Consider the following 20,215-nt stretch of genomic DNA (forward strand, 5'->3'; position numbering starts at 1 on the left):
TATCAAGATGATCTCAATAAAAAATTAACGATAATATATATATATATACATACACACACACTAACCTAATCTATATATGTATATATAGTGGCAGGAGTATAGTACTATTGTAATGTTTAATATCTAATTTAATTTAATCTTTTTAATCTTTTTATTTGACTGCAAAATTATATTTGACAAGGAGGTTTTAATTTGAGGTCTTTAAACAACCCGGAAGGAAAGCTAAACAATCGCTTAGCTCTTAAAATGAACGTTTTCAGACCTTTCCAAAACGTAATTTCGGTTATAGTGTAATTGTATATTATTATCAAAATATGTGTCTCTTCCAAAGTGGTGATTTATTCTATAAATAGCAAATATCATAATCCTACGCTTTTACAGGCAAAAGACCTAGCCACTACATCCGGGGACTTGAGCTGCCTCTGGCTGCATGGCCACATTCTACACGCGGACACTAGATGGCACTAAAGAGAAATTATTTGGCCTACTTTACTGTGATTATAAAAAGCATGATATTCAAACCAGATTCAAACATCTAAATAATAATTTCCCAAAATAGTATCTTTGCTTGGGTTTGTGTTCGATTTATTTTGATCTGAACAGGAAATGGAACATTTTTTTAAATTAATGTTTTCTTTATCGTTATGCAATTCCATTCTCTTGTTATGTGATTATGTAATGCTTGTGTGCAATTGTTAATTTAAAAATGGTTAAGGTAATGGACTAAACCTTTTTGTAAAAACATATTTTGCGCCCTACCGTTATTGTCAAGCAGGCGACACTAAAGAGAACGATTGCTCGGTTAGACTACCACCGAAGAAGTGAAGCTCACGTAACGCCGATTAATTCGCTGAATTTAACAACGCTGTCTTTTCGTATAGTAAAGATTATGGTGAAGTCATCGGTGAGATTAACAACGCCTGTTGTCATATCCTAAGAACATAACAGAAGCGGATCTGACAGGAGCACACGAATACCTCAGCGAAAATCTAAGCAAAATATGTTTTCTCTGCCCACAACCTTTCAGTCGCAGGTAAGAAGATATTTTATTGTTTTAAAAAGTGGTCGTCAAAGTCCGTTTTCTAAATAAATGAGTGACTGTCGAGAGTATTAATGAACGTGAACGAGAAACCAGTGTGAATGGGGGTTTTCATAACAAACTTTGATCTTGCTCATTTAAGTCTGATGAAAATTGTTATTTAAAACATTAATATTGTCTGCTATTGAAAGTTTATGTTAATGACAGCCTATTTCTGGCACATTCTGACGCTATTTAGATGGACCATCAAACAGATTACATCATCTGATTGACTATTTATTTAATAAAATCATCTGTTGCGAATTTCTTTTGTTTTTCTTCACTGTTGATTGAAAACACAATTATACAGATTTTCTGTAGGGCTATACATGTATTATATATTTAATTATTTTAATCAATAATAGTGTTATTCATGACATGGTTATGTATTATTACATTCATTCTGGTTGTTCAACAACAGCTGTGAAAGTGTGTTTAATAGTGAGACTGAGTGTGAAGGTGTTTCAATAGTATGTCAGTAGTGATATAACTGACCTACAGATCAACACACTATAGTATCAGTCATACATGGAGAGCTTATCTGTCTCTGTGTGACTATGTTAACTTAAGGACTGGCAACTTAATACAATTGTATTATTTATTTGCTAACCAATATTCTCCAAACCAAGTTATGCAATGTGACCAACATTTTTTTTTTTTTTTAGGGAACAGTGCCTTTGACCCATCTAATCAATGTGGTCCAGTACCTGAAGAGTTCAGCCAACTCGGCCGTAACCACATCGGTGCAGAGTCTACAGAGAGACCTTAAACCTGAACATGACCCACTCCTCAATGAGGTATGAGTCACGGATACTGCACTCACAGTGTTTTAAACTCTTTGGTTACCGACATTCTTCAAATGATCTTCTTTTGACTTCAGCAGAAGAAAGAAATTCACTCATGTTAGGAATAACTTGAGGCTGAGTAAATGATGACTGAATTAAAATTTTTGGGTGAACTATCCCTTTAAACTTATTTTATTTCAGCTAGTTGCCAACCAAGGCCCAAGTTGTCATTTTCGTTTGGTTTAACTTGTAGTAGAATAACTGAACTAACTGAAATAAAAATGATTAAAAAACGATACTGACAAAAACACAACTAATTACTGAAACTATCACTAAAATGAAAAATAAAAAAAATAAAAACAACATTGAAAATGATCTCAGTGATACTAAAATAACACTGGTTTCCACTGCGCTTCATGGTTCTAACTGTCTTGTTTTCACAGCCGAAAGTAAACTTGCGAGACCTGGGTCTGTCCGAGCTGAGGTTCAGTCATGTACGTGATGTTCTGGAACGCCTGCTGCCTTCTATAGATCCAGAGGAGAGATCCTTCTCCAGCGCTGCTCAAAACTCAACAGCATGGAGAACATCTCACATTTCTGCCCCCTCCTTCTACCAAAACAAAAATGGTAAGGTTAACCATAACATAAAGTGATGATATCATGTTTTGAAATATATTTGTCTCTGAATTAGGTTTATTCTCATACAGAAAATTTGAATGTGGCCACTTCTTTTCAGTAGACCACATCTGTTAAAAAATAAGTTGTTCCAGCTTTACAGGAAATGACACTGCAATTTTTGTATCATTTTCAATCTACTGTATTTTAATACTTTGTACAAGCTAGGTCACAAGTAGATAACTAAATAACTTATTTATTAGGATGTTGAAATTTTGTGCACCAACAAGTTTTCTGATTTCCAAAAACTTTCCAGTCTTAAATTGCCTCATTATGCTATTCCGGATAGTACCTTTCATGTAGTGTGTTATATTTTGTGTTCGTCTCACTGTGTATCAAGTACTAAGGAAGATCCGGAGCTGAAATTCAGATATGCTAATAGGCGTTTCGTTTCTGACACGTGCTGTAAGCTGTAGACCAACCACAACAGACTGGGCCATCTGACCAATCAGAGCAGAGTAGACTCTCAGAAAGAAGGGGTTTAGAAAGACCGAATCCTTTATCGAACTGTTTCAGACACTGTGAGAAAAGTCTTGTCATTTAAATACTAAAGGCCCATTTTGTTGTCAGCAAAGTGATTTATTCTTGACTTTGTTGTGTAATGTAAATTGTATATCTTACCACAGGGTTCTCTCACAAACACACGGGACTCTTTGGTTCTCCGGTGTTTCGCAGGCAAACCTCCAGCCCCCTCCAGACAGCCTGCGTAGATCTGCACCATCTGCAATGTAATCTTTAATGACCAAAATATGAAGAATTAAAGCCTGTTCACACTAAGAACAATAACTATAATGTTCAATGAATTGTTCTAATTCTATGTGATAGGGACGTCCACACCACAGCTGGAATAATATCATTGGAATCACTTTCAAAGCTATATTTTACAGCTGATAAACGATTAAAACATTAACAACCAATAAGAAACCACCCAAGCTTATAGAGCCTGAGCATTTAAAGTGGCAAATAAAACAACTGCAGTGTGTGCTTATAATAAACGTGATCATCTGTTGGTGTGGATGCTAATATAGTTGTATTGTTCTTGGTGTGAACAGGGCCTTTACTCAGTTACATGCTGTTACATTATAGCTATTGTATGGATTGAGTTCTGGGTTTATTTTAATGTATGTATGTATGTATGTCTTGTTTGTTTTCATGCATAGTATGGATCCAAAACAGAGGTTTCAAGACATTGAGGTCCAAGACCAGACATCTGCAGTCTGGTCCTGAAGCTCCAGTAGAAGCAGAGAATTATACGCCTGTCTTTATGAAGGTTAGTGAGCTGCATGACACTGACAAAATATTAGTTCATGCAGGTCTGCTCTTTACAAAAACAACAGGTTTTATCTGTGTGATTAATCTGTTTCCGATTTTTCCTTACTCTCTGTCCTCAGGGCCTCCTCATGAAGGAAAAACAAGACACGGGGAGTTTCGAACAGTTATTGAAACAGAATAACTTGTCAGAATCTCACCAGGATGCTTTTAAGACTGGCTTCACAGAGGGCTTCATGAAGGCTCAGGCATTGACAAGGAGAAATCAAGGTCCTATCTTAAACGCACATCTGCTTAATAGTAAAAGATGTGTTCTTATGAATGAGTTTGTTCTTACTTCTTCTGTTTCTAACAGACTCTGTAAAGAGGACACGTCTGATTATTTTTGCCCTCCTGCTGGTGGGCCTGTATGGTGTGTCCAAAAGCCCTCTCTTCTCGGGTAAAGGGTCATTTTCCGACACTGGTTTGTTTCCCATTTTATTCATTCCTTATATTTGCTTGCCTAACACATGTAGCTGAATTTCTTCTGCAGCTTTTATTATAAAGTATCAATGTAGTGCCTGAAAGGCTTTGTTGCTGTGCTGTAAAATTATTGGCCGTTTCTTGATGTTTTATTTGATCTGTTTACTTGTAGTTCGTTTTCGCACCACCTCTGGCCTGGATTCAGCCGTGGACCCTGTTCAAATGAAAAATGTCACCTTTGATCATGTGAAAGGTGTAGAGGAGGCCAAGAACGAACTTCAGGATGTTGTCGAATTTTTGCGAAACCCCCAGAAATTCACTGTGCTTGGTGGTAAACTTCCCAAGGGTGAATTTCAACTTTTCTTTTACTTATGGTCGTAGGTGTTTTGTTTTTAATTTTGTAGAAATGTCTAATTTGGATGTGTATTTCAGGTATCCTGCTTGTGGGGCCTCCAGGAACAGGAAAAACCCTGTTGGCCAGAGCTGTAGCAGGTGAAGCAGACGTGCCCTTTTACTACGCCTCCGGGTCAGAGTTTGACGAAATGTTTGTGGGAGTCGGAGCGAGTCGCATCAGAAACCTTTTCAGTGAGTTTTTTGAGGAAAAAAATGTAATCTTATAATGCTTATGATGTGAATAAAATCACTCCTTTAACTATTTACTTAACTAAAAAAATGCAGTTCATGATCCCTTTAAAGTAAATTATAATGTTCTCTGAGGTCCACTTATAATGTTATCAAGAATTTTACATAAAAATACATCCTAATTTAGAAGTAATCAGCTATTTTCTATCATGTTTTTGACCCTCTCTTTCGATCACTCGTTTTGATGGGCGTGCCGGCACGCATTCAAGACTTGGAAGTAAACACCCACTGCTATGATTGGGTAACAGTTTTGTATATTAAAATAATTTTCAAAGTCAAAGTCACGCTATTACACGTGTGAAATTGTTTTGAAAACTTCTGATGTTGAAAAATATCTCGTTACATAGTTAAAACAATTGCCAACAATGTGAAAAAGAATTTGCGTATTACATATGCTTTATGAGTCTTGGTTGTGGCAAAAAAAAGTTACAACTGTTATAATTGACAAAGGATGTCTTGCTGTGTTTTGTGTAAACTGAATTATAAATGAGTGTACCATTGTTTGTCACACTGTCGTTCTTATAGGCTATTCATAGTTCATCCTATTCGATAAAGTGAAAACCGTATACATTGTCATTTGCAGTGTCGTGTTTTAAATGTTTAAAATGTTTTCTACGTGCTTTCTTACGTATCTGATAATCCAAAGGATTAACCCCATAAATGCTGAAGAAAGGGAAAGAACAGCAAATCACAACATTCACTATTCAGTTTGACTGCGGCGCTACAGTATAAATACTGGGTACATATCAAACGATCTGTAACAGATAAAGCAATAGTGAGACATGGTAAAAACACTGGTACTCACACTTGTGTGTTGCGACATTACTGTCGGATCCAAAGTTGGCAACTGCATTGTCTTGTTTAAAAACGAATCTGCAGAAACATGAAGCGAACAAACGAACCGTGTCTTACTGACGCCATCTGACTGGAATTTCATTAAAAATAAAGTTCATCCACGCTTTCTTAATGTTAGGATCACAAGGATGGCAATGCAAAGACTGTTTTTCCACAACTCTGCACTTCAAAATGTCTTGTAATCCTTAGAGGCATCTCTGTCGTTTTGTTGCTGTGTTTGCATCAGTCTCGTATTTACTACTACTGACATGTGCGAGTCGGTGGGCGGGGCTTAAGAGGCAATGATGTAGAAGTAGACGTCGATCTGCCGAGCAAGTGTTTCATCACACTATGGCGTAATAATGTGACAAGATCCGAAACGAGCCGTTTTCTGAGCTTGGTTTCAAAAAAAGCTGTTTTTTATAGTACAATGGCATCTTTACATGTCAAACGATCAAGGAAAATTTGATTTCTCAATTCATGACCCCTTTAACAAATGTTTTTGCTGTTTTTTCTCACAGAGGAGGCTAAAGCTAGTGCACCGTGTGTGATATTTATTGACGAGCTGGACAGTGTAGGAGGCAAGAGAATCGAATCTCCTATGCACCCGTACTCACGACAGACCATCAACCAACTGCTCGCTGAGATGGACGGGTGAGTCTATGGCTTTTTATTTAGTTGCTCTTTTTGAAAGACGTTACATGGGTCTGATTTGAGTTTTTTGATGATTTCAGGTTTAAATCCAATGAAGGGGTCATTGTGATTGGAGCTACAAACTTTGCTGAAGCTTTGGACAAGTAGGTTTTTACTTGACAAAAATCACTTGACATATATTTCTGTAATAGGACACTATTATGATTTCAGTAAAACTGCAATCATTGTGATTAGCCTAAATAGACATCATCTTGTTAATGTGTGTTTCAGTGCTCTGGTGAGACCAGGCCGGTTTGACATGCTGGTCACTGTCCCAATACCAGATGTGAAGGGACGCACTGAAATCCTGCAGTGGTATTTGAAAAAAATTAAAGTGGATTCTGGTAAGAATTATTAAGAGAAAGCAAATATGTTTTCAAAGATTCTCAATAGGACAATCCGAATAAAATAATCTGTTTTTGTGTGTTTTGTAGATGTTGATGCAGAGATCATTGCCAGGGGAACAGTAGGTTTCTCTGGAGCCGAACTGGAGAACCTGGTGAACCAGGCGGCGCTGAAAGCAGCAGCCGATGAGAAAAACCTGGTGACCATGAAGGAGCTTGAGTTTGCGAAGGATAAGATCCTGATGGGTGAGGACAGTAGGGCCGTACAGCTTAGTCCCTGCAGCATGTGATGGAGATTAATGCTTTGAGCAAAGAGATTCTTTACTGACATCCTCTTCTCTGTCTGTCCAGGTCCAGAGCGCAGGAGTGTGGAGATAGACCATAGAAATAAGATGATCACAGCCTATCATGAGTCAGGACACGCTATAGTTGCTTATTACACCAAAGACGCCATGCCCATCAACAAAGCTACCATCATGCCTCGTGGCCCTTCTCTGGGACATGTGAGTAATTGGTCTCACTGTTCCATTATAACGTTCACGTTATTTTTCATTTTCTAAATACCCCCCCAACATTTTTCAGATTAACTAATAAATCTGGATGCATGAAATATTGTTACCATATAGTTTATTAGCCGATAGTATAAATGTTTTTAATTTATCTGTATCAGTCAATATTGAATATTTAATAGTGCATGCTCATTTCAAATATTTTTCCATTGACATTATGGTTGCCATCATCTAACATTCACTTAATAATAATTTAGAAGTACTGTTAAATGTAATCCTTATCAAATCTCTAAATGAATATCCATGTGTACTGTACATTATAGATTTCCATTACTGTACATTAATAATGTTGTTATATTACATATTTATATAAAAGTTAAAGGTATAGCGGAGGATCTTTCCGAATTTTAGAAAAGACCCGCCCTCTCCAATTTTTTTAAAAATGCACATGCGCAACACTCTATCTGCTCCCGAGAGGGAACGCCTATTAAACGTGTGCACGAGAGAGCATGCACGAGCCTAGTTACTAACTCAAAAACATTCATGCAAGACAAAATGTCAAATGCCCTTCCGTGTTTTATTTACTTATTATACTGATCGATTGAGTGACCGAGGACTCAAGACATGATATGCAATGGAGAAGTAGCTTGTTGCATTTGTGTAATAAATACTATGGTGAACACATTGGAATTATCAAAAATGAACACACACAAGGATTTAGAACATTTCAGCGTGATACCATTTACCATTTGGTCATAAGGCTACTTTAGACAAATTGAGATGTTTACCGTGTCTACGCGGTGCATGACTTGTGCCAGGGCTAGCATCGCTAATCATAGCTTACATTAACTTTTACTAGCAGTGATTTTAAATGGATTTCTCCAAATAGCATGCCAAACTTTACCTGTCTAGTAGAATCTTCGCGACTGCGGCATCAGTGGGAAGCCCAACCTGTGCTTTTAGCGCACGCCAGCGTGTGAAATATTCACCCAAAATCACTCTGGTCTTGTTTCTATATTCTGCGGCCTTTCTCTTCTTATCATACACTTCGTATACATTTTTTCTCTTTCGACCCTCAGCCATTTTCAAAGGAATGGCTGAAACCGTAACTCATCACACATAATACACCTGAAAGTGCGCATGCGCAGAAAGCGAAAACTACCTAGGGACGAGCACGTACGACGGCCTTACGTAAACATATCACCAGAATGATTGACATTTAGGTGGACCAATAGTATAGGCTACCCACCCGGAAAAAGAAAATCCTCCGCTATACCTTTAAGTTCTTGGAATTAATTATTTAAAATTATAAGAATGTAAAATTACGGATTGTTGGTTTTTTTGTTTCATTTCTAATTTATTTAAACAAAATACTATATAATTTTAATATCAGTCATTTATCAGTAATTAGCAATAACATAATTAGCAATATCGGCTGGAATATTAACACTTTCCCCGCCAGCAATTTTTTAAAAAGTTGCCAGCCACCGCCAGCGTTTTTGATCATTTTCACAAAAATGTAATTGCTTCCAGAATATTTAGTTGTATATAATATTCAACATTTCAACATGAACATCAACATTTCAACATGAACATGCAATATATCAAAAGAAGGAACAGAGCCTCTGCTTTAAAAATAAATAAAGAATTCTAGCTTCATGCATTCTTGCATTCAAAGTTTAATTAAAAAAAGCTGAGAAAATATATTTTTTTCAAAGACAACAATGTGCATAAGCAATATCGCTTGTGCCTGTGTTTTGATTCGGAGATTCTGTACTCTTTCAGAAGATGCGTAATAGTGCCACCTACCATATATCAGTGAAAACATGGAAAGCTGGATAAACTATGGACAATTCCATCAATGGCAGTGAAAGAGTTAATATTAATGTATTTAAATTAAGTTGAAATCTCCCTGATTTATGGCTTCTAAAGAACCCAATATCATTGTTAAACAGTTTTGTGTTTTGCTATGATGAATGACAGGGTTATACGTTAACTCATTGTGCTGTTTCTTCTGTTTCTCTGGTCTCTCTCAGGTCTCCTTGCTGCCAGAGAACGATCGCTGGAGTGAGACACGGGCACAGCTGCTGGCTCAGATGGACATCAGCATGGGCGGCAGGGTTGCTGAGGAACTGGTGTTTGGAAATGATTACATCACCACCGGTGAGAAGTGTTCCTAACTGATCCTTGCTACTTTGAATTCTTGGAAATATCAACATCACGGTTTATTTGTTTCTTTTGCAGGAGCATCCAGTGATTTTGATGGAGCCACTAAAATAGCACAGATGATGGTGACACGGTTTGGAATGAGTGACAAGGTGAAAACTCATTATGTGACTTAAAATGCTTTTTTTCTTCTTCTTTTCCTGTCTTACAGTATGTAGTTAGTAATGATTTCATAATTTCGGTCAGAATTTCCCAAACCTGGGTTCGTGAGTTGATGTAAAATATTTTTTTCAAATAAAATGTAATGTATTAAGTCTAAAATCAAAACCAAAATAACAATCAAAATAAAACACTCACTAAAAGATTAAATATTTTAGCCATTCATGTACTTTGGCAAATCCAAGTTTTATTTATTTATTTATTTTATGTAAAAAGAATTTATAAAATTAAAAACATTATCATTTATTAGGCTGAAATGTGAGCTTATTTTATAAAACTTTTAAATTTGGTCAAAGCTGAGTAGTTTTTATGGTCATTTTACAGTTTAGGGTGTTACCGCAGACATTGTTGTTTCCAACTTGCAACCTAAACAACATGTATTTCTATTCTAATATCAGAATTTTCCAAAAATGATTTCAACTGATGATTTCAGGAAACTAAAAATTCAAGACAAATAAAACAAATAATTATAATATTCAAAAAGAAAGGAAGCAAATAGTTATTTGGAGAAGCCATTTGAGTCCTTCCACGTGTTCAAAAGCCATTAGCGTTGTGTGAGTGCTCACATTCCAGACTTAAATCTGTGTTTCGTACTAATCCCTTCTCCAGCACTCAGTTCATACTCAATTTCTAGAAATGAGCAGCGCACATGCAGGGTCTAAACTTCACACACATTCACCCCATCTCTAACGTCAGGATCCTGTTGTAATCAGAAACTTGTGTGAAGCCTTTGTTGAATCACTGTTGTGCCTGTAACTGCTGTTCACTCACCTCTCTTTGCTTTGACCAGCTGGGGGTCATGACCTACAAGGATCTGACAAACCATAGCCCAGAGACCCGGGCTGCTGTAGAACAGGAAATCAGGGTGCTGTTGCAGGTAGGTCTTTAGTTTTTGTTTGTCTTTGATATTTGATCTGATGATTGTGGAAATTCAGCTTCCTAATTTTCTCTTTCAGAGCTCGTATGAAAGGACAAAGAAGCTGCTTAAGACCTACAGCAAAGAACACAAGCTGCTGGCTGATGCCCTGCTGACTTATGAGACTCTGGATGCAAAGGAAATTCAGATGATCCTGGAGGGAAAGTCACTGGAACCCAGATGATTAATTATTGGATTAACAGAGACATTTCAAGCTACAATCTTACAACCTTACCTGTAAATATAAACATCGATAATAAGCGAGACTTTCTAGCCTTCTCTCTTAATATTTTTAATTTTTCAGGCAACACGTTGGCTTTCAAACAGACACTATGCAAATAGAAATCCAGACATTCTATTAAGTTGAGACGGTATATTGATGCCTAAAGTACATACCGTAAAACTTCAAATAATAGCCGAGTCCTAAATAGACGCCTGTCTCTTTTACACGCCTGGTGTGGCGACAGGTTTGGATAAATAAAGGCCAGTCTCAAATAGAGGCCTGGTCTGTTTTTTAGTTTCGGGTTGTATTTAATCTTCTAAAACCCGTCAGATTAAGCCAGTTCTATGGAGCAGATTGCGCACGCAAGAGAGCCCTGCACATCTGGGCGGGAGCTGTTAGTGCAAGCAAGGCAGGCAGAGTAAGCGGAGGCCGGAGAGGGAGAAGTGCAGGAGAGCGACGAGGAGGAGGAATTCGCCAATGAACTTGTAGTTGAGGATCGCGGTGATGATGATAGTGATGAATATAGGGTCCTTTTGTATCACATGATTGCAGTTGTTTTACAGGGTAGCCTTCATTCTTTCTTGTTGATGTGTTTCTGGCAACTAGTTCATAGGCTCGATGGATATTACCGGTAACTTGTAATGTTCAGCCCATGGCTGTCACATCGTTTCGTTTTTTTATGCTGCCAATAATCTAAAGAGGGTCGCACTCGCACAAGAAGACACCAGACGCGCACTTTGTCAGTTTATGGCCAGCAATATAGTTATGTTTAAGGATATTATGGAATTAAGATCATGTCTGTACTATGTTATGATTGTACTGTACAATTAAATACAATCGTTGCTTAGTCTGCAGTCTGAATTCACTTTACCTCAGAGCGTCTCTTAACTAAATCCGATAACATCTGCAATTTTCATTCAAGCAGCTGATTTCTGTAAATGAATGTAAAACTGAATGTATATTGCAGCACAGGGTGAAGTCAGTATTAACGACGATTTGAGACCATGTACACTCATAGAGAATAGTGTTCGAATTTTAAAGACGTGGCGCTGCGCTTCTCGTCTGGTGTGCGACCCCCTTTAGACATACGGAAATATAGTAGGCTAATTCTGACATTAACTGATTTGTTAAACACAAACACAGATATGGTAACCTCCTACTGTCATGCTCATCTCAACACTAAATGAAAGGCCTGTCTCAAATACAAGCCGGTGCAGTTCAGCGATTTGGGAAAATAAAAGCCCGAGCTATTATTTGAAGTTTTACGGTATGCCTTAGCAGCGAACCAATGAACATGGTTACTAATCATTTAAACTGTAAATGTTTTGTTTTTAGAAGCTAAGTATATAGCAGGGTAAAGGATGATGTTCATAACTTGCTTTATTCATCCCATTCTTTGTTGCCCAGTCATCAAATTGAAGCCCTTGTTATTTTAAGAAATAGAGAAAAACAGAAAGCAAAGAAACTTTTAACTTATAAATGGTGCATTATTTTGCTTGAAATCAAATGTCTCATTTTCAGTAATCACAGTAGTACAGATTGTTCAGTTATGAATGTGACTTAGGAATGTCAGTATGCTATCCTCAGTCACATTTGGGTTGCCTGCATGTGTGTGTTTAAACAGCTCAGGTGACTGCACTGTATATATGTTTGTGTTTGAAAAATTATTTGTATGCTTGCTTTTGAAATTAATACCATGTTTATTTCCATTTTTCTCAAGAAATGAACATGGATATGACTATAAATTATATACATAAATAAAGGCTATTACCTTGTCAGTTTCTGAGAGTGAGAATATAAAGCTGGGATTTTAAATGAGTTTGAAATGAAGGCTAAAAATTAATTAGGTTTAAGGTCTTGGATCCTTTTCAAAGGACCAAAATAAAAGACAGGCTGTAAACCATTCGGTCTCATAATCGCAGGTATCAGGTTAGGTGTGCTGAGATAGTCATTGGTTATCTTATTTCAAATTGTGGTCTACACACATTTAGGTCCTGCCTTCTCATCATTCGCTATATGTTTCTTCATGGAAGCCAATTTAAAGCCAGTCATGAATTAGAGTTTCACCTCAATAGCTTTGAGACAATAGCTTTATTGTTTCCAGTGAGGGGAAACTGCAATCAGTGTTATACATCTCTACCCAAGTCTGTAATTACAGAGTTTTGTTACAAGAGGAAGGATTGCACATTTAAAGACCCATTGTTGAAAGAAATTGGTTTTCCCATTGGTTTTCAGCTGTGGAAGGCTTTATAAAAATGCCTAGACGTGGTAGGAGACTGATGAATTCTGGTCAAACCCACGATGAGACCAGCTGAGCTGAGCTCAGAGATTCTTAAGGGTTTTAGAGAGTGCAAAATAAAATAAAATGATCATTTGAAAAAAAAAGAAAACCGGCTAAATGGACGAGGATATCGCGATCATTGGAATTGGCTGCAACTTCCCAGGAGGTAAATATATTTTTTATGAACTCTTCATTTTTTTATAACATTGTTTATGAACTCTTATACCGTTTGTGACAATGCTGTGTGCATTTGAATGAGTTCTCTACTACCTTCACAGGTGAGGGTGTTGATAATTTCTGGAAAGTTCTTGTGGAGGGCAGGAATTGTGTGGTACAGATTCAAGATGAAAGATTTGATACATCAGAGTGGTTTCATCCTGATGAGAGTAAACCAGGAAAAACACAGACGACCAAAGCGGCTCTCATTGAAGGGTAGGAATAATCAGTTCATGATGATACATTTGAGGTTTATATTTACTAAAAAGTGAAATGATAACAATAAAATATATGTCTTATTTCAGATTCAATGAGTTTGATCACAAGTTCTTTGGCATCAGTGATGCTGAAGCTGATTTCATGGACCCTCAGCAGAAACTGTTGCTGCAGTGTGCATATCGAGCTCTAGAGGATGCTGGGATACCCTTGGAAAAAGTGAGCGGAACCCAAACAGGAGTTTACATAGGTAATACAATACATCTAATAAAGTAGTTCACATTTTTAACTTTTGCATGTTTTTAGGAGATTGAAACCATATATTGTGTTTGATTTCAGGTCTTATGAACAGGGACTATGAAACACTTTTGAACAACAGTCCAAGCACAATATCTCACTATAATGGCACAGGAACAGCTATGAGTATAGCTGCCAACAGAATTTCCTATATCTTCAACCTGACTGGACCATCTTTTGCCATTGACAGTGCATGTTCTTCATCCCTAGTTGCCCTTCACTCTGCGTGTCAGGCCATCAGACAAGGTAATGATACTATTTCAATGTTAAAGTCTGTTCATTGCTTGACATTTACATGGTTAATCATCCTTGTTTACTTTATCTCTAGGGGACTGTGAAATGGCTCTGTGCGGAGGGGTCAGCTGCATACTTGAGCCTCGAGTCTTTGTGGCTCTCAGCAAGGCAAAGATGATCTCTCCTGAGGGCACAAGCAAACCATTCTGCCGTACTGCTGATGGCTATGGAAGAGGAGAGGGATGTGGTATAGTCTTACTGAAGCCTTTGAAAAAGGTAGATATTTTACATTGTTAAAAATAAATCTTTTTTTAAATATTGATATAACATTCAGTTATGGTTTATAAAAAATTTAAATGTAATAAATTCAGTTAATTATTTGTGGTTGTAAGCTGGTGATTCTCTTTTTAGGCTCTTGAGGACTTTGATCATATTTGGGGCATTGTGAACAAGACTGCAGTAAACCAAGATGGCCACACCGTCACACCAATCACCAAACCATCCATGTCCCAACAGGAGGCTCTTCTTCACATGATCTACTCCTCTGAGAATTATTTAGTAAATGTCCAGTATGTAGAAGCTCATGGGACTGGAACACCAGTAGGAGATCCTGTTGAGGCAGGAAGTATCTCAAAAATCATCGCCAAAGAAAGACCTTCAAGCTCAGGTCCTCTGTTTATTGGCTCTGTTAAGAGTAACATTGGACATACAGAATCTGCAGCAGGTGTGGCAGGACTCATAAAGATTCTCTTAATGATGAAGCACGAAATCATTGTCCCCTCTGTGTTCTACTCAGCACAAAATTCCAGCATAGATGCTAAAGCTCTCAATCTTAAAATCCCCACTAGAAGTGAGAAATGGCTGTACTCTGGATCCAGGAAAAGGATGGCTGGATTAAACAGCTTTGGGTTTGGTGGCACCAATGCCCATGCCTTAATCAGCGAGTATGTTTATGCTACAGCCCCCGACAGCCACAATCTTGAACCTCTAAAACTGCTTCCACTGTCTGCAGCCACGGATCAGTCTCTTCAGTTGTGCATAGCTGACACGTATCAGAGGATTTTGGTAGATGAAACAGTTGATCTACAAGCTCTTGCTTACACAGCTGCCTGCAGAAGAAGCCACATGAAACACAAATTTAGGAAAGTCTTCACTGCATCATCTGTATCAGAGTTAAAATCACTACTCGAAGCTAGTATGAACAAGAAATTAGCCCCAGTAAAGCAGGACCTAAAGTTGGTTTTTGTATTTTGTGGAAATGGCGTTACTTACAGGGGAATGTGTAAGCAGCTACTGAAAGAAGAACCAGTTTTTAGGGAAAAGGTCAAAGAGGTGGAAAACTATTTCCAGAAGTTCAGATGCACCAGTATTTTGCAAAAGATCGCAAGCAGCTATGACAATGAAGATTTCTCTAAACCAAATGTTGTCCAGCCACTTCTTTTTGCAATCCAGGTTGCCATTGTTCACCTTTTGAAGCACTGGGGCATCAGACCAGATATTGTTCTTGGACACTCAGTGGGAGAGGTTGCTGCAGCTCATTGCTCTGGTCTGCTGTCTCTTGAGGATGCAGTAAAGGTTGTCTACTATCGCAGCGATCTACAGACCAAAGTGACGGGTGGGAGGATGCTGGTCATTGGTAACATTGCTGTCCCAAATATCCTGGAAATCCTCCCTGCATACACAGGAAAGATCTGTGTAGCTGCTGTGAACAGTCCTATGTCATGTGTGCTGTCAGGTGATAAAGAAGCTATTGATAATGTGCACCAAAAGCTTCAGTCTTTTAAGAGCAAGAACCTGTTCCTTCATGTCTTAGATGTTCCTGCTGCCTACCATAGTCATATGATGGATCCTATACTGGGCCAAATCAAAGACAGCATTGGACATTTAACTCTGAATGAAATGGAGTGTGAACTATTTTCCACCGTAACAGGAGAGATGTGTAATCATGGGGACTTTGTAACAGGTGAATATTGGGCAAGAAACATCCGAAAACCTGTTGCATTTGAACAAGCAATTAAATTAGTTTCCAACCACACAAGGAACACAGTCTTTGTGGAAATTGGTCCAAGACGGGCTCTGCAGAGGAACATCATGGAGATCCTGGGAAATGACACCACAGTGCTAACTTCAGTGCATCCAGATAAAGACCACGAGACCATGTTCACCACTGTATCAAAACTGTTTGAGCTGGGGGTCAATGTGAAGTGGGACGAGTTCTACAAAGGGTTTGAAACAAAGCTTATTGCTTTCCCAAAGTATCAATTTGAATGTCAAAAAAATGAGGTATACTTTGAGGACGTAAGACGGGGAAATGACACAATCTCTCGCAGTCCACATCCACTGATAAGTCCAAGTAAACGTGATGGCAAAGTGATCAAGTGCAACCTGTCAACATGTACTTCCTCCTACCTTTTGGAACACAAGAACAATGGCATCTCAATTGCCCCAGGGGCATTGTATGTTGAATTGGCTTTTGCATCTGTAATGGAAACTGCAATTCCAAAGAGGCCTCTTAATTCATTTCAGCTCAAAATCAACTTTCAGAGTTTGTTTGTTTTAACTAAAAACTGCCCTCCTCTGAAAATCACACTTGACACATCAAAGGACGCAACCACATTTCAGGTTCAGTCCTCTAGTACTGTGCATGCATCAGGCACCATTAGCCATGAAGGGGGACCAGCTATGATAGAACAGCAAACCATTCACCTCAATGCTGTTTTGGAGAGATGTCCATCAGTCATTGAAGCAAAGGATGTGTACAGCACTCTTAATGATGTAGGGTTTGAGTACGGGCCCAACTTCAAACAACTTGGTGACATTCACTATGGACAAGAATTCAAGGAAGCAGTGACCAGTGTCAGGATTGCAGAGGGAGTACTCAATCATCTATATGAGTATTGCTTGCACCCAGTGGTCCTAGATTACTTCTTACAAATGTCCTCAGTTTTAGCAGTAGTCTCTAGCACCATCAGGCCTGGATTTCCCTCTGCAATTGGTAGTATGGTTATATCTGCACCTCCCCGTGAAAACATGTTCATGTATATGAGACTGACCAAAGAAATGCCAGACTACTTTGAGGTTTGTGGTTGTTTCACTGACAAAGATGGACATGTGTTGATTGAGCTAAGAAATGTCAGAATTAATTTTCTGGGAAGACAAGCACAGATTAGGGAATCATGTTTCTTTTATAACCAGAAGGTTGACATTCATGCTGAGAGCAGTTTCCCCAGTAGAATCAAGGCTTTGGTCTTTGAGGATACCTTGGGTATCGCTAAAGGTTTGGAGCCATATTTGCACCCAAAATCTGTATTTGTTCCTCCACCCAATTTAACAAAAAACTCAGCCTTGCAGGTCCAAGAATTACTGTTGAGGTCTCCATGCAGTGCTGCAGACATGGAACTGGATGAGATCCTGTTTATCTGGGGTGCTCAGAATATTAGTCACCTCAAATCTGAAGCCATTCTAGAGTCCTTGGTAGACAGCTGTGAACTTTACCGTCAGGTTGTTTTGTCTTTAAGAAGCTGCAGTCCTGTTTGTTCCATCCGTGTCATTACATACAAGTCAGCAGAAGGAACAGTTGAAGGAATAAGTTCTGGATTTGTGTTATCTGGCATGACAAGGGCATGTGCTGCAGAGTTGTCAGGCACTTCTTTCCAGCTCATTGACCTTTCCACAGTGTCAACAGAGGATATAGAAGCACTGGCTCATGTGCTTAACTCATACAAAGCCCAAGAGTGTCCAGAAGTCTTCATCAGCAAAGGGAAAGTTTACTCTGCTGTAATAACTCATACTCCTGTCACCACAATTAGGGAAGCAAAGACTGAATCAAAAACCCTACAGTCCCAGGACTTCACTTTGCAGACAACCAGTCCCTACAGGATGACCGGCTTATCAGCTTTTCCTTCAGCGAGTTCAGTCCAGACTATTGAGAGTAAAAACATTGAGGTTCAGCTGAGTAAGGTGTGTGTGCACTCTTCCGATTATTTTCCAGTTAGTACTTCAGACTTAAACTTTGGTCAGACGATGTATTGGAACAAGCACACAACACAGAACCACGGTCTTCTGGCACTTGACTTCAGCGGGATCATTACAGCTGTGGGAAAGGATGTCAGCAAACTTAAAGTGGGAGACCATGTTGTCTGTTGTTATCCTGTAAAAGCAACTTCCAAAGTCATCCTCCCAGAAGATGTGTGTTTCAAAATGAAAAGGCTTCCATTCCTAAAGGATGCACCATGTGTTTCATACTTTGTCCTTATCTGGGAGATTTTGCAGAGTGTGTTACCCAAGTCCAAACAACAGCAAAGTTTGGGAATCTTCTCTACTGATCGTGACTCAGCCCTGATCAAGTTATTGACACTCATAGCAAGTAAATCAGGCTGGAGAGTTTTTACAGAGACTGAAGTAAGTGGATTAGTCCAAAATACAAAGCAGTGTCTTCTTTTTGTGATTCTTCCTCCATATGATTCCTTGCTTCTGACAGACATTGTAAGAGTTGTCAATGCAAATCACATCATTGCAGTATGTGGCATCCGTGAGCCATGCTACTCTACAATAAATGGAATTCAGAGGGTTAGTGAGAGAACTTGCTTCCAGACACTTGAGATGTCTAAAATCTTCCAGAAATCAGGTCTTAAGGCACACGGAGCTCTTCTAAAGAAATGGCTAAAGGGAATGCACTTACACAAAGCATGGCCATCAATACAAAGCAGTACTTTTCAGATGGCTCCCCCTCAAGGTATTCCTCCTCAGTCGTTTGAACAGTCTGGGTCTTATTTCAGTGCAAGCACTCTGGATGTGATAGCTCTGGCCAGTGATGACACTAGGAGCAAGATGTCTGCCATCCCTTTGCTTCCAAGAACAAAGCAGCTATTCGTAAAGAAAGGTGTGTACATAGTTACAGGTGGTCTCTCTGGTTTGGGATTTGAAACTGTTAAGTTTATTGCCCTCAGGGGTGGGGGATGCATTGCCACTCTCTCAAGGAGTGCGCCATCTGAGAAGGTACAAGAGGAAATGAGCAGTCTCCAGAAGAGATATGGGGTAAGAATTCTCACTCTTCAGTGTGATGTCTCTGTGTCAGAAGAGGTGATGGAAGCCATTACTGTGATTGCAAAACATTTTTTCTTATGTCCAATCAGAGGGGTGTTTCACAGTGCTGCTGTGCTACATGATGGATTACTGGAAACCCTTGATAGATCTCTTTTTCAAAAAGTCCTGCAACCTAAAGTTTGTGGTGCTCTTAATCTTCACCTTGCCACTCTGCACAGCCAGACTCTTGATTACTTTGTGTGCTATTCCTCGATCTCCTCATTCATTGGAAATGCTGCACAAGCAAACTACGCAGCAGCTAATTCTTTTCTGGACACGTTTTGCCACTACCGACACAATATTGGACTTGCAGGCCAGTCAATCAATTGGGGACCCCTTAAACTGGGCCTGCTAAGGAACAAAGACAATTTTCAAAAGTTCCTGGAAACAAAAGGGCTGATGATCATGGATGTGACAGAGATCCACGAAGCACTAGAGCACTGTCTGTTAAATAACAATCCCCAGCAGGTGGTCTGCAAATTCAATTTCAGGAACCTGAAGAACCATGTCCTTTCTCAGAATTTGTCTCTGAAGTTTCGCTTGTCTGCTTTAGTGGAGGAAGAACTGAAAAACACCACAGTTGATGAGTACTCCAGGATAAATGTTCAGTCATCAGTGGATGACTGTGTTAAAGGGATTATGACTGAAATATGTAGTGTTGATTCTGATGATCTTAGTGATGAAACTGCGCTCACTGCACTAGGAATTGACTCAATGCTGGCCATGACATTGCAAAATCGCTTGTTTCAAGAGATAGGTGTGAATATTCCTCTTGTTGCTTTGCTTGATCCAAGCAGTACACTATCCTCATTGGCTGAATTGATAAAACAGAGTTCAGATGAGGACTGTGAGATTTCTGTGCACCTGTGATGCAAAGTTATGTATTTTGTCCATAAGACTGAAATGTATAAAAATTAAATGTGCTTATTTTTTTGTGCTTATGTTTTGTTTAGCTAAACCTCTTTAGAAAATGCTGCATTGCTTAATTGTTGCAATCTTAACCACAATATTGTTATGTGTGACAAATATTGGATGTCAAACATTAAAATCTTGATTTCAAACATGAATTTT

General features: G+C 38.7%; 2 protein-coding genes across 2 annotated transcripts in view; both read left to right on the top strand.

Moving 5' to 3' along the window:
- The window catches only part of pks1 (polyketide synthase 1), a 126,512-nt gene extending 106,301 nt beyond the window's left edge, over window positions 1-20,211 (top strand). Inside the window, exons 2-7 of the mRNA XM_082183651.1 lie at window positions 11,590-13,262; window positions 13,375-13,528; window positions 13,618-13,778; window positions 13,868-14,071; window positions 14,154-14,335; window positions 14,471-20,211. Of these exons, the coding sequence (XP_082039777.1) occupies window positions 13,214-13,262; window positions 13,375-13,528; window positions 13,618-13,778; window positions 13,868-14,071; window positions 14,154-14,335; window positions 14,471-20,014 (6,294 nt within the window). The 5' untranslated portion in view covers window positions 11,590-13,213 and the 3' untranslated portion in view covers window positions 20,015-20,211. The remainder of the gene's footprint in view (window positions 1-11,589; window positions 13,263-13,374; window positions 13,529-13,617; window positions 13,779-13,867; window positions 14,072-14,153; window positions 14,336-14,470) is intronic.
- Window positions 102-12,593, top strand: yme1l1a (YME1-like 1a). The gene is made up of 18 exons (XM_082183667.1): window positions 102-1,033; window positions 1,744-1,875; window positions 2,307-2,490; window positions 3,165-3,266; window positions 3,699-3,808; window positions 3,930-4,077; window positions 4,163-4,270; window positions 4,442-4,615; window positions 4,702-4,854; window positions 6,267-6,399; window positions 6,480-6,542; window positions 6,670-6,782; window positions 6,873-7,028; window positions 7,134-7,285; window positions 9,328-9,454; window positions 9,536-9,609; window positions 10,467-10,553; window positions 10,633-12,593. Exons 1-18 carry the CDS (start codon window positions 1,001-1,003, stop codon window positions 10,774-10,776), a joined length of 2,193 nt encoding a protein of 730 aa, XP_082039793.1. The 5' UTR covers window positions 102-1,000; the 3' UTR covers window positions 10,777-12,593.
- Window positions 20,212-20,215: the final 4 nt, after the last annotated feature.

This window comes from Leuciscus leuciscus (genome assembly GCF_965113295.1).
Source record: "Leuciscus leuciscus genome assembly, chromosome: 11".
Classification (NCBI taxonomy): Eukaryota; Metazoa; Chordata; class Actinopteri; order Cypriniformes; family Leuciscidae; genus Leuciscus; species Leuciscus leuciscus.

What these genes read in the sequence shown, in the direction of transcription:
- yme1l1a (XM_082183667.1), top strand. Translation starts at nt 1,001, where the DNA reads ATGTTTTCTCTGCCCACAACCTTTCAGTCGCAG. An exon ending in AGATCTGCACCATCTGCAAT is followed by an intron (nt 3,267 to 3,698) that starts GTAATCTTTAAT and finishes TTTCATGCATAG; the next exon opens with TATGGATCCAAAACAGAGGT. An exon ending in GAAGGATAAGATCCTGATGG is followed by an intron (nt 7,029 to 7,133) that starts GTGAGGACAGTA and finishes CTGTCTGTCCAG; the next exon opens with GTCCAGAGCGCAGGAGTGTG.